This window comes from Gossypium arboreum, chromosome 1, assembly GCF_025698485.1.
Source record: "Gossypium arboreum isolate Shixiya-1 chromosome 1, ASM2569848v2, whole genome shotgun sequence".
Classification (NCBI taxonomy): Eukaryota; Viridiplantae; Streptophyta; class Magnoliopsida; order Malvales; family Malvaceae; genus Gossypium; species Gossypium arboreum.
Window position 1 is genome coordinate 113,184,745 of NC_069070.1, and position 14,480 is coordinate 113,199,224.

A 14,480-nucleotide genomic window follows, 5' to 3' on the forward strand; every position below is an offset into this window, starting at 1 on the left:
GTCAAACAATGAAATATGGGAAACTTTGAGAAAAATCTGGTATTGATTAGCTAAACCAAAAATTCTGAAAATTTTATGGATAGAAGATATATGAGTCTATTTTCAAGGAAAATTAATGGAACTTGATTTGGAGTTTCGTAGCTCCAGTTATAAATGATTTAGTGATTGTTGCTCAGGAAGACAGCTTGCAGTGAAATTATGATTATGTGGTAAACATTGACAAAAATTTGTTAATGAGTTGCTTATTGTTTTCTTATAAGCTTACTATGATCTGTAGGTGTGGTTGGACGAATATTGTAAGGGGTTAATCGTAGTTTGTATTTGAATAGTTAGATTAACGTGTTAGTAATCCAATTGTAGGCGGTTCGTGTGGGATCTCGTCAAGATATCGTCACAAGCAGTGTGTAACTAACACCCTCTTTCTTAGTCTAGATCGGCAAAAGTCGAAAAGCCAAAATGCCGAAACTCGGTATTTTGTAGATTTGCGAGTGTCACGAATGCTCGTGAGGTAAATCGATTAATGTTTTGGTAAGCTGCAATGTTTGGATTGCAAAGTACATGATTTACGTGCCCTCGATATTTTTGGGCTTAATGGGCGAGTGGAATGATGGGCCAGCTGCCCAATTCGGTAAGAACCCTCGGTAGTGATTACATTAGTACGTGAAAGGTAGGAATATGCATGAAAAACCCTAAAATAGATAAATTACTGAAATACCTTTAAAAGTGGAAAATTTACGGTTTACCCCTAGGAGATAAATTACCAAATACCCCAGGGTTAAATTGACCTAAATGCATGTTTGATGTTGTTATTTCTTGCATGCCATGTTGTTATTATCGATGCATGGGACTGGGATATTGACGGAGGAAGTACTGAAAGTGGCTTGTCCACGTCTTGGAGGCTTTACCTCAATTCTTTGTTAAGCTGACGGCAAGGTAAGAAGCTGTGGAGTGTTAAATTTGGGTGGGTTGAGCTATTCCCACATGGAGTGGATGGCTGGTGCGGTGGAGTGTAGTGGTTGGTGGGTTGAGTAGTCTCCCAAATGGGCTTGCATATGTTTACTTGATGTTGCATGTATTTTGAAATGGGCCTATGGGCTATCTTGTTATCTGAATAAGGGGCTAAGGCCCGGTTTATTGTAATCTGAAAGGGCTCGGCCAGATACCATCATTACTGAATGGGCTTAGGCCCAATAAACTTGAGTGACTTGGGCTTTGAATGCGTTTTCCTTACATACTGAGTTTCCCCAAACTCACCCTTTTATTTTCATCCACGCAGAAATCCTCAACCATAGTGGGCTTGGAGTCGTGAGGGAATTCGAGTGGCCACCCGCTCTGAAAGTTTGATTTTCTTCGGTGAACTGGACATCCTTTTATTTACGTTTGAAGTTTTGGGTTTTAAATGTAATAAGGCCGCTTAATTATTTTGATGGTTTTAATATGTATTACTAAGATAGGTATTACTTATTTTAACTGTTGAAATTGGATAGCTTTAGGGCGCGTTTTCAAAAAAACAACAATTGATTTCAAAATAACACGACAACAAGCAAAGCTTCCGCAATGAAAGTATTTTCCAAAATTAATCACTTTTCCTAAAATGACTTAATCAAATCGGTTTCCTTGAAATATCCATGACGTTAAGGTGTGGAAATGGCGGTATGCATGTCTAGGATTGGATCCGAAGGGAGCTTGGTATAGCGGTCCGATGGACTCACCACCTCTTTTCCTGGTTTCCTACCGGTGCAGACTTCCATTCACTTTAACCCTTAATGAATTAATCTTTTAAACATCAAGTACGATTTTCTGGACTTAGAATGGAAATTTTTTTTAATGTTTTTGATGTGGCATGCCGGATCCGGCCATAACTTCTGGGCCGGGTTTGGGGTGCTACATTTAGTGGTATCAGAGCCTAGGTTACAACAACTCGGCTATGGAATGGGTTTACAAAAACAAAGATTTTTGAAAGCGAAAATTTTATAAAGAATGCGAAAAACTTGATTTTCAAAATTTAGATCTTTAGAAGGTGGCATTCCGAATCTCCGGCTCAAGTCTGTAAGTATTCTGAATTTTTTTGAATATTTTCCTGAATTATCTATCTGTACTGAAACCCTACTAGGACACTCTAGATAGGATGATACTGAAACCATAGGAAAATCTGAGAAGAGATTGAAACTGTAGCTAGACTTCGATTCTGCGAAAACAAACTCTGAACTACTGTCTGATTCATAAAACATCTGTAATAAACACTGGAATATTAATTGATGCATAAAAATTTGTAATCAAGATAATACGATATGAGTACAAGAGTCCGTAGACGGAGCCGAGGAAGTGCTCGAGTGGATCTTCGTCTTCTGAACACATACCCACTGGAGTAACACGATCACCACCGACGGATGAGAATGGGCCGTATGATAGGGCCGCCGAGGATGATGCCTTGTCACAGGCAATACTTCATGTTCTGGAAAGGGTTGCCGGAGCAAGTTCGGGCAACGAAATTCAGGGATCAATTTCTGAATGACTTCGGGACTAACGAAACGGAAATATTTAAGGGCGTGTCTGGTATAGCCCCAAATGTGGCGAAATATTGGTTGGAGGCCACAGAATGGATTATGGACGACTTGGACTGCTCTGAGGAGATTGTGAGTGGGGTATCTGTACTAAGTCCCTTGGGTCACTCGGTTAGGGTTGACAAACTGTATAGGGATGTACCCTTAGAAACTCAAGGTAGGATTTTCCCTGGAGATCTGATGGAGTTACCGTTCGGAGAGTTTGATCTCATTTTGGGAATGGACTAGCTTGTTAAGCATAAGGCGACCACTGGATTGTCTTGCTAAGCGAATGGTGTTAAGGACCACAAAGGATGAGGAGGTTATGGTGATAGGTGAGCGAAGGGATTATTTGTCCAATGTGGTGTCGGAATTAAGGGCCGAAAAGTGGATTCGGAAAGGTTGTGATGTCTATTTGGTATTTGTAAGTCAGTCGGAAGAGGAGGGACTGACAGTGGATAAGGTTAGGACCTTAAAGGAGTTCCAAGATGTTTTTTCGGAGGAGCTTCCAGGATTGCCTCCGAATCGAGAAGTTGAGTTTGGAATAGACTTGTTGCCTGGAATGGCGCCTGTGTCTATCGCACCGTATAGGATGGCACCGAAGGAGTTAGTAGAGTTAAATACTCAAATTCAAGAGTTGTTGGATAGGGGCTTTATTAGGCCAAGCATGTCTCCATGGGGAGCACCAGTGCTATTCGTGAAAAAGAAGGATGGAACGATGCGGATGTGCATTGATTATCGCCAGTTGAACAAACTGATGATTAAGAATAAGTATCCACTGCCAAGGATTAACGATCTATTCGACCAGCTTAGAGGAGCTTCTGTATTTTCCAAGATCGACCTTCGATCTGGATATCATTAGTTAAGGGTCAATGAGGCAGACATCCAAAAGAGGACATTCAGGACTCGGTATGGTCATTACGAGTTTCTGGTTATGCCATTTGGACTAACGAACGCTCTGCAACATTTATGGATCGATGAATCGTGTGTTCCAACCATTTTGGATCGGTTAAGTAGTCGTCTTTATTGATGATATCTGGTATATTCAAATCTGAAGCGAAACATGATGAGCATCTCGTATAGTCTGTAAGTGTTAAGGGAGAAGGAACTTTTTGAAGTTCACAAGTCTGAACTTTGGTTGAGGAGGTAACCTTCTTAGGACATGTGGTCTCTGCTGAAGGGATTAAGGTGGACCCTCGGAAAATTGAAGTGATTTTGGAGTGGAAGCCGCCTAGGTCAATGTCGAAATACGGAGTTTTCTAGGATTGGCGGGATACTCTGAAGGTTTGTGGAAGGTTTTTTCTATGATGGCAGCACCTCGACAAAACACATAAGGAAGGGAGTACCGTTTGTATGGACTAAGAAACAATGAGGAAGCTTTTGAGAAGTTGAAGAAAGTTACATTGAAGCACTTGTGTTAATTCAGCAGAGTCTGGGAATGATTTTACTGTGTGCGATAACGCATCACACGTGGGTTTGGGCTGCATGTTAATGCAAGAGGGTAAGGTGGTTGCATATGCATCACGATAGCTTAAGCCTCATGAGGGAAACTATTTGACTCATGATTTAGAGTTGGCGGCAGTGATATTTGCACTTAAGATTTGGAGACATTACTTATGCGGAGAAAGGTGTATTATATACACCGACCATAAGAGTCTTAAGTATTTGTTGACTCGAAGGAGCTGAACCTTAGGCAAAGGAGATGGATTGAGTTGCTTAAGGATTATGACTGCTCGATCGAGTATCACCCAAGCAAGGCTAATGTGGTAGCCGATGCTCTAAGTTGTAGAGTCATGTCGATCCGAGAGCAATGTTTGCTCGTCTGAGTCTATATGATGATGGAAGTCATTGGTGAGTTGCAAGTGAGGCCAACTGGGTGGATCGATTAAGGAAAAACAGTTGAACGATGAGTCTTTGGTCGCTCGTTTTCAACAAGTTAAGGAAGGAAACTTCGAGTTTGGGAGCGAAGAGACGATGCAACAAAGAATACCCTCATCTGTTTGGATTAGGTAAATTTCAAGGACAAAATTTCTTTAAGGAGGGTAGAGTTATAACGCCCCAATTTTCGAATTCGTGAATGTTGGCAAAATTTCATGCTTTGATTTTGTCATTTGTGAGTGAAATTATGAAATAGGACCTATGTGAAAATGTTTGAAAATGCTATAGGCTAAATTGACGTGGCCAAATAAATAGGAGTGCAAAATAGGAGGATTTGCATGACAAACCTCCCATTTTACATGAAGTGGCTAGCCATCATGTTATTGTAGACAAAATGTACACTTGATATCCATAATTTATGGTACAAATTGATACAAATTGATAATGGGTTAGGTAAATGTTTCATGATAATAGGTTAGGTAAATGTTCCATGATAATGGGTTAGGTAAATGTTTCATGATAAGAATTTCATGTCTTTTGTATTAAAGAATTAAATGGATGAAATATGAAGTTTTATTAAAAGAAAAAGGGGTGAAAAGAACAAAGTTTTGTCCATCTTTGTTCATCATAGCTGAAAGTTAGAGAAGAGAAAGGAGAGGAGAAAGCTCTTGAGTATTTGGTCATTAGGAGGAGGAAAATTGAAGGTAAGTTCTTGGTACCTTGCTTCTATTTTGAGGTTCATGAGTTCTTCTTGATTCTACCTTAACTGTTGAAGTATATTTTGATTTTAGTTGTGTTGTGAGCATTTAGTCATGAATTAAAATGAAGGAAATGGTTGTTGTTTCATGTTCTTTTGATGAAAAATGGAAGATATGTGAAGTTGAGCCAAACAAATGAGCATGCATGTGCCTTAGATGCTAAAGGGAAAAATCGGCTAACATGTTGTGCTTTGAAATGATGAAATGGAGATTATGCTTAAGTAAAAATCATAGATATGTGATGATTGATTGGTGATATACATGTTTAAATAACATGCATGCAAGATAGGTGTATGAAAGAGTGATTTGGTAATAAATCTGCTTGGGACAGCAGCAGTAACATGACTTTGGAAAATCACCATAAATTGTGGGAGATGAATTAGAAGCTGAATAAATTATGTAATTAAAGCTTATTGAGTCTAGTTTCTAATGAAATAAACAAGAACATATTTTTAATTCTGTACAATAAGAAATTTGATTCGTAATGAAGAGTGGTCAGATTAGTCAAACAGTGAAACATGGGAAACTTTGAGAAAAATCTGGTATTGATTAGCTAAACCAAAAATTCTGAAAATTTTATGGATAGAAGATATATGAGTCTATTTTCAAGGAAAATTAACGGAACTTGATTTGGAGTTTCGTAGCTCCAGTTATAAATGATTTAGTGATTGTTGCTCAGGAAGACAGCTTGCAGTGAAATTATGATTATGTGGTAAACATTGACAAAAATTTGTTAATGAGTTGCTTATTGTTTTCTTATAAGCTTACTATGATCTGTAGGTGTGGTTGGCCGAATATTGTAAGGGGTTAATATGTAGTTTGTATTTGAATAGTTAGATTAACGTGTTAGTAATCCAATTGTAGGCGGTTCGTGTGTGGATCTCGTCAGCATATCGTCACAAACAGGTGTGTAACTAACACCCTCTTTCTTAGTCTAGATCGGCAAAAGTCGAAAAGCCAAAATGTCGAAAACCGATATTTTGTAGATTTGTGAGTGTGCGAATGCTCGTGAGGTAAATCGATTAATGTTTTTGGTAAGCTGCAATGTTTGGACTGCAAAGTACATGATTTCTGTGCCCTCGATATTTTTGGGCTTAATGGGCCAAAATTGGAATGATGGGCCAACGGGCCCAATTCGTAAGAACCCTCGGTAGTGATTACATTAGTACGTGAAAGGTAGGAATATGCATGAAAAACCCTAAAATAGATAAATTACTGAAATACCTTTAAAAGTGGAAAATTTACGCTTACCCCTAAGAGATAAATTACCAAATACCCCTAGGGTTAAATTGACCTAAATGCATGTTTGATGTTGTTATTTACTGCATGCCATGTTGTTATTATCGATGCATGGGATGGGATATTGACGGAGGAAGTACTGAAAGTGGCTTGTCCACGTCTTGGAGGCTTTACCTCAATTCTTCGATAATCGAGCGAAGCAAGGTGCAAGCGTGGAGTGTTGGGTGGGTGGGTTGAGCTATTCCCACATGGAGTGGATGGCTGGTGCAGGTGGAGTGTAGTGGTTGGTGGGTTGAGTAGTCTCCCAAATGGGCTTGCATATGTTTCTTGATGTTGCATGTATTTTGAAATGGGCCTATGGGCTATCTTTTATCTGAATAAGGGGCTAAGGCCCGGTTATTATAATCTGAAAAGGGCTCGGCCAGACCATCATTACTGAATGGGCTTAGGCCCAATAGGCTTGAGTGACTTGGGCTTTGAATGCGTTTTCCTTACACACTGAGTTTCCCAAACTCACCCATTTTATTTTCATCCACGCAGAAATCCCCAACCATAGTGGGCTTGGAGTCGTGAGGGAATTCGAGTGGCCACCCTTCCGAAAGTTTGATTTTCTTCTGGTGAACTGGACATCCTTTTATTTACGTTTGAAGTTTTGGGTTTTTAAATGTAATAAGGCCGCTTAATTATTTTTGATGGTTTTAATATGTATTACTAAGATAGGTATTACTTATTTACTGTTGAAATTAGATAGCTTTAAAGCGCGTTTTCAAAAAAACAACAATTGATTTCAAAATAACACGACAACAAGCAAAGCTTCCGCAATGAAAGTATTTTCCAAAATTAATCACTTTTCCTAAAAATGACTTAATCAAATCGGTTTTCTAGAAATATCCATGACGTTAAGGTGTGGAAATGGCGGTATGCATGTCTAGGATTGGATCCGAAGGGAGCTTGGTACTTAAGCAGTCCGATGGACTCACCACCTCTTTTCCGGTTTCCTACCTGGTGCACAGCTTCCATTCACTTTAACCCTTAATGAATTAATCTTTTGAACATCAAGTACGATTTTCTGGACTTAGAATGGAAAGTTTTTTTTAACGTTTTTGATGTGGCATGCCGGATCCGGCCATAACTTCTGGGCCGGGTTTGGGGTGCTACATGTAAAGCCATTTAATCACTTTATTATTATAATTAGCAACTTTTGTACCTTTTTCAATTTAGTCCTTTTTAATTAATTAACTATCGAAACGTTAAAATTTTTCAGTGAAACTTTAATACTACCTTAATGACACTCCGTAAATATTTATAAAAATATTTACGACTCGGTTTATAGAAACGAGGTCCCGATATCTCACTTTCTAAAACCACTTGACCTAATAAATTATTATAAAACATAAATTACTAAATCAAAAACCTTTTTAAAACCATATTTGACTCGTAAATATTAAATAATAATATTTACGAACTTACTCACTGGATTTGATGGCATCGAAATAACTATTTCCAACATCACTGAAAAATCGGGCTGTTATACTTCGACCAGGAGATTGGAGTGAAAACCCAAATTCTCCAAAGAAAATTCTAGCCAAATTCACCACCAAAATAGACCACCACCCATATTTCATATATTGGGATTACCAAATGGCCTGGTACAATGCCTTTCTAATGGAAAATCAACATATAAGACATTCCTAGCTCATATATTTCAAATATGGTACTCAATTCAAATTCCTAATTTGGTTCCAAAAATGGTGGAATTGGTACGGGCCATCAATCTTTCGAAATCCTATTAGAAAAAAAATCAAAATTTATAACCCAAACTCTTTGACAAATTTCAACCTGAACCAAACCAAAAACACATCTATCGAACAATTCATTTTTTCTTAAAATTGTGCATTTCTTGGATTGTTTCATGGAATTATTCTTATGAACAAGATCCATGTGTTGAAATTCCACTATTAGTTTGAAATTTTAGAACGAAATGGTGGGAAAAATTTGACGTTGAAAAATATGATTCCAATTATTTGGATAAGAAAACGAAATGGTGGGAAAAATTTGACGTTGAAAAATATGATTCCAATTATTTGGATAATTTCTTCTATAAAAATCCAAGATTATGTACGTTCGCGACCTCAGATCAAACTACAGCAAAATTCCTTCAAGTAAAATCGATTGCTAATGCAATGTTAGCTCAAACCAAGACCAAGAAGGAATATAAAAAACTCATGGCTGAAATGCTCAGCTCAATGGATTTTGGATCAGAAGACGATAAATCCTCAACGTCTTCAATCAAAATGGTGGATCTTGCAGATGATACCACCTTAGTAACTATCACCAGAACCAAGAAAAAATGATGATAATTTTGCAAAGACAAGAGATGAATGAAGGCAAAAACAAAAGATGAACAGGGGAGGTTCCCTGCAGAGCAAAAATAGAGTTGAACAGTGAGATTCCCTGCCAAAAGCAACCAAGAATGAACAGTGAGTTCTCTATAAAAATGTTGTAATCAGAAAATATATTCTCTGCAAATTATAATAATAATATGAAAAGTAGCTATTATGTTATCTTTGTAATAATAGAGGGGATTGAATTCCTTAAAGAAAAATGTTGTAAAGAGGCATAAGCTCTCTATAAAAGACTCCCAGTTTTATAATAAAGAACATGATTTTAAACACAAGACAGAGAACAAAAATTTATTTCTCCAAAATTTCTAGCTTTCAAACTATCTTGTTTTTCAAAAATTTAATTTTCAAACAAGTCAAATTTTATTAACAATAATTCATTTATCTATGTAACCATAATTTTTTTATGAATCATTTTTCTATGGCCTTTCAATACATTAAAGTCTACCTTTATACATTATAAATAATATATAAATAATCTTAACAATATTTAAAATAATTCTAACACTTGATGCAACTTAGAACTATATATTTATGTTAAAGGGTGTTTTCTAGTGGGTAATTCAGAAATACAATTTAGGAGTAAAGGGAAGTTAGAATCTTTTGAAGGAAAAATTAAATTATATATTTTATGATAGGAAAATGTAATTTCATTATTTTAATAGTATATATCTTTTTAATTTTTGGAGGATTAATCAAATTTTATCTATTTTGAGGGACAAAGTGCAATTTTACTACTACTAATTTAAAATTTTATAAATTATAAATAGCCTAAATAAAAAAATTTACATTTTAAGGGATTGGGCACCTACCATTTCTAAATCCATGTTGATCTTGCAAAAAAAAAATAGAGGCTTTAATTTTTTTTTTAAGTTCAATAACTTTTTAATATATTTTGGCAATTCAAATACCCAATTAAATAAAAAAACAACCACACAAACTTAATTATATTTTTAAAAGCTTAGTGCCTATAAGAACTTATGGTTCATGCCATCTCAAAGTTATCAATTTTCACTTTATATTTAAGTTTACTAAACAAACAAATAAATTAAAAAAATAAAATCAGTTAATATTTAGTAAAAATATTAATTAAAAGAGTTTCACATAAAAATTAATTGATGTTTTAGTTTAATAAGAAATTATTAATTTATTGTATCAATGTAAATATAAAATTAAATAATCAATTAAGTAATTTTAATGTTAATGGTAATAAAAATAACTAATATTTTATTTTAATAAAATTAGAATGAATAAATCATTTTAGAAATTACCAACGACATAAATATAGTTCACAATTTATAATTTTAAAGTTGGTGTTTTTATATATAATGGGAAACCCCTGCAATTAATTTTGTTGATGAATCGAAAAAGAGGAAAATAAAAAAAAAATAAAAAGGTAAGCAAATACAAAGTTTCATCGAGCATCCATATCTGAGATTGTTAGTTCGTTCTCAGAACAGGTCTCTGGCTTCCAGTGACTTGGATTTGGGATTGAGTCTACCATACTTCTGACATTTGAGAAAGCTGGTTTTTTTGGAGAAGGTAAGCTGGTAAGTTCATTGCTCAGCATCAGGACAACCGCAGACATGGTTGGTCTGTCGGCTGCATGTTCTTGAACACACAGAAGTGCAATGTTAATGTATCTAATTGCTGCATTGGCACAAGAACTATCTTTCATTACAATATCCATCAACTCCAATGGCCTACTGCTTATCCACAGATCCCATGCCTGCCATTTATTGTTAAATTTTGGTCTGATATCTTTTTGAATCATCCTCAATAGATTCTAAAACATAGTAAAACTTAAATGATTCAGTGTATACATTAAGTCACTCACATATCCTAGAAGATTGAGGGAACTGCTCTGATAAAAGCCAGTGTTCTTCATGCCACTTAAAATCTCTAACAACAAAACTCCGAAGCTGAAGACATCTGATTTCACAGAGAAGACACCTTCGAGAGCATACTCAGGAGCCATGTAGCCACTGCGTTTCATTATAAATCAAGTTATTCACTAGCTTCATAATTAAGAAAAGATGCAGTTATACACCAAGTGAAAGAATATGTATAAAATTACAGAAACAACAATAGCAAATGCAGCTCGCCTTAAGAGGATCCATATACAGTACTAGCTACTTACTAAGTTCCAACAATTTTGTCGGTTGCTTGTGGTTCGGTGCCTCCAAAACTTCTTGCCATCCCAAAATCTGAAATTTTTGGATTCATGTCTTCATCCAACAAAATGTTGCTGGCCTTCAAATCCCTGTGAATAATCTGTAGCCTGGAAAATTGATGGAGATAAAGTAGACCTTGAGCAATCCCGTCAACGATCCGAATACGAGTTCCCCAAGCTAGTGTAAAAATGTTATTGGTACCTTCATGGGTTTAAAACAACAAAAAAACAAACCTGTAATAACAATCAAGTGGGGAAAAAGAAAACATGAGAAGAAAGTTACCAAAGAGGAATAAGTCTAAGCTCTTGTTTGGCAAATACTCATAGACAAGAATCTTTTCATCTCCTTCAATACAACAACCAAGAAGTTTCACAAGATTCTTGTGTTGGAGTTTGGCTATGAGCACTGCCTCATTTTTTAACTCATTCCAACCTTGTCCAGATTTTCTTGACAGCCTTTTTACAGCTACTTCATTCCCTTTCAATAATTTTCCCTGAAACAGCAAAATCCTTTTTGACTTTCTCAAAGAAATTTGATATCTGTAGTCTTATAACAAAGCTTTTGCATTTCCTTCCGTAAAATGATTTAACTATGATATTTAAATTTCATCATTTACCTTGTATACAGGTCCAAAACCACCTTCTCCAAGTTTATTTGAGAGGGAGAAGTTGTTTGTGGCAGCAGAAACGCTAGAAAAGCTGAAGATTGGAATCTCCACTTCCTTCTTATGTTTCTGGCGTTGTTTTACACCAGATTGTTCATTTTTGGTAGGTTCTGGACTAATGCTAAGATCAAACGATAACAAGTCCTCCCCTGCTTGATCAAGAATTAATGAAGCATGAGTGCATACATATGGATACTCAGTTTGAGTGCACAGGTATTGGAGAGGTTCATGCACTCAAAACCAAACCATTAATTCCCAACAATCTAAATATAATCTACTTTTAGATAAACAAGCAAACTACAGATTTTTATTGTGGGTACTGGTGCAATGGAGAAACTTAGACAAGGTGGACTCGCTGCCAAATTGTGGTGATGTGTTGCATTTGTAAATTGAAAATTGCAGCAAGATTGAACTTTTGCTTGTATGTTGCTACTTTCTGGAGAGAAACATTTTACCTGTTCTTTTGTGCATTTTCATCTTCACTTTCCAAATGAACAAGGCTGAAGCAAGAATCGACGCTGAGATGGTCACTGATATAATAATAATTAACTGCTTCCTCTTACTTGGTGTGCGTTCTGCAAGTCCCATAAATATATAAATTTATTAGATCATATCCACCAGTGTATGCACATAATGGAGCAAAAAAACGAAGCATAGGGAAAGTTCTTACTTCCTGTACCCAATTCAGCAGCCGGTAGCTTGAGAAAAAAATCTGTGCCAGAAATGTCATCAGCTGAAAGTTGCTGCAAATTCCTAAGTTCACCAATCCAGATGGAGCAACTTTGACTGATATAAGAAAAACCAGCACAGGAGCAGTCATTCAAGCAGGATGAACGGCAATCACTTAGAGTCTGAGCCTGTAGAGGCAGCGGGTTCTTTGGAAGTACTACTTTAGACAGCATACGAAATCCATCCTCTGCACCCTTGATGTTAGTGTCATTGCCACACTGCAAACCACTTATCATTGAGCATCCAAACTTATAGTCTGCTTTGTTCCAAAGTTCTGGTGAGTTTGGTTTAAATCCAGGTAAACAGCTACAATTTGGTGATGGAACTTCGGTGCAGCTCGAATTGCCTCCACAGTAAGCAAGAACATCGCAAGCGTTTCTAGGTTGGGAGTTCAACACATCCCACTCATTTCCCGACCATGAAAACTGTCTTAGCCGTCCATTTGAATCAATCATCAATCTACTAATGAGGTCTTCCCTATAGAGGTTGTAAGTAAGATAAGTTATGGAGAGATTAGAAACAAAGCTAAAATTGAACATGTTCAATCTCACTTCTGGAGGGCTCTCAAATACGTTGGAATCCTCTTCCCAAAGCTTAGATCTCCAGTATTCATCATCTCCATTCAATATCAGAATCCTATTTCCTTGTTCAGAATCTAATTTCAAGGTGTAATTTCCAGGACTTGGGTCATCATCACTTTTCCAAGAGATATATGACCAGCTTTTTCCATTCCTGTTATCATATCCAAGTCTCATCCCAGGCAAGAAAGTATTACAAGGGAAGTCAAAGCTCTGCCATAAGGTGTTAGATTTTTCATCTCTCACAACAAGATTTCCCGAATCCAACAATGTAGCAGTGACATTTCCATTAGTTACTATATCTGTCACCATGTAGACTATCCTACCATGCCTGATCACTAGGTTACCATCAACACTAATACTTAGAACTGCGGAACCAGTGACAGGATAATCTCGGTTTGCTATCCAAACAACTGTTTTCCCCGGGATATTCTTGTACCAAATTCCCATATGGTAATTGGTTGAATTGGTAGGGGAAAAAAATCCTAATTCAAACATTTTACCAGCTGATACTATAGTTTGTGAGATATTCAGCTGTTGCCCTGGTGAGATTGTGTCCACCACAGCATTTGAATATTTGAGTATGTGGGATGAGAACATCAGCAGGAGAACAGGATAAACAAATTGGGTTTTTGGGATCATTTTTTTTACCTTTTAAGTAATCAAAATGAAACAAAGAAAACTGGATCTAGCTTCGTGTTGGAGAAAATATCAGATATTCGGCTAAGATATCTGCTTGTTCCCAACTATATTCTTTTATTTCAAACTATTAGCTCTCATGGACCCATGGTTTCACAGTCTGCTTTAAACACCCACAAGCATGCAAATGAAGAACATTCAACATCAACCTTGAATCCGTACTAATTTGTTTAAACTTTCATCCCTAACAATCAGCTACATGGTATCTGAGTTTACTTGACTAAGGGTTCGGAGTTTCAATGCTTTCAATTTCAATCTATACTGCTAAATGACTAAGCCTGAGAATACCACTCATGGTATTCCCAAAGAAAAAAGTTATCTGATAGCTAAGAAACTAGTAGAGAAAGACAAATACCTGTAGCAGAAGCCATATATATATATTTGCCAAAGCAGCAGAAGGAATCGGCATTATTGACTTGAATGAATGAATGTTGTATAAATCATAAATGGCAATAAGAGTTACCTAGTATTCATTCATAATATAATATTCCACGGCTGTGAGAGATAAGGTGTTGAAAAGTTTACAAATTTTTATGCGTCACTATTTTTATGCCTCACGATGTTGACAAAATGAGGTTACATACATTGCCATATTTTCCACCTTCATATGTATTTAATATAGCAGTGCCAAATGACTTAGAGAAAAGTATGGCTTAGTCTAAAATCATGAATTTAAATGAATTCTACATATAAAACGCAATTTCTGCCTTGAATTGTCTGCACAATGCGTTCGAACTATAATAAAGGAAACTTAAACATGTCACCGAGCATCCAAGGTTGAAAATGTTGCATCATTTACTGAGCAAACTTCAGATC

The 14,480-nt window shown here is 36.4% G+C and overlaps 1 protein-coding gene across 2 annotated transcripts; it reads right to left on the minus strand.

The window, feature by feature from the left end:
• Positions 1-10,115: 10,115 nt before the first annotated feature.
• Positions 10,116-14,230, minus strand: LOC108467092 (receptor-like serine/threonine-protein kinase SD1-8). 2 transcript variants are annotated; one of them, XM_017767607.2, is made up of 7 exons: positions 12,329-14,230; positions 12,114-12,233; positions 11,611-11,807; positions 11,427-11,487; positions 10,961-11,195; positions 10,658-10,805; positions 10,116-10,549 (listed from the first exon to the last, which is right to left on the minus strand). In XM_017767607.2, exons 1-7 carry the CDS (start codon positions 13,605-13,607, stop codon positions 10,235-10,237), a joined length of 2,355 nt encoding a protein of 784 aa, XP_017623096.1. In that variant the 5' UTR covers positions 13,608-14,230; the 3' UTR covers positions 10,116-10,234. The 2 variants fall into 2 exon arrangements, with proteins under 2 accessions (XP_017623096.1, XP_017623087.1); XM_017767598.2 differs by having other exon boundaries at positions 11,277-11,487.
• Positions 14,231-14,480: the final 250 nt, after the last annotated feature.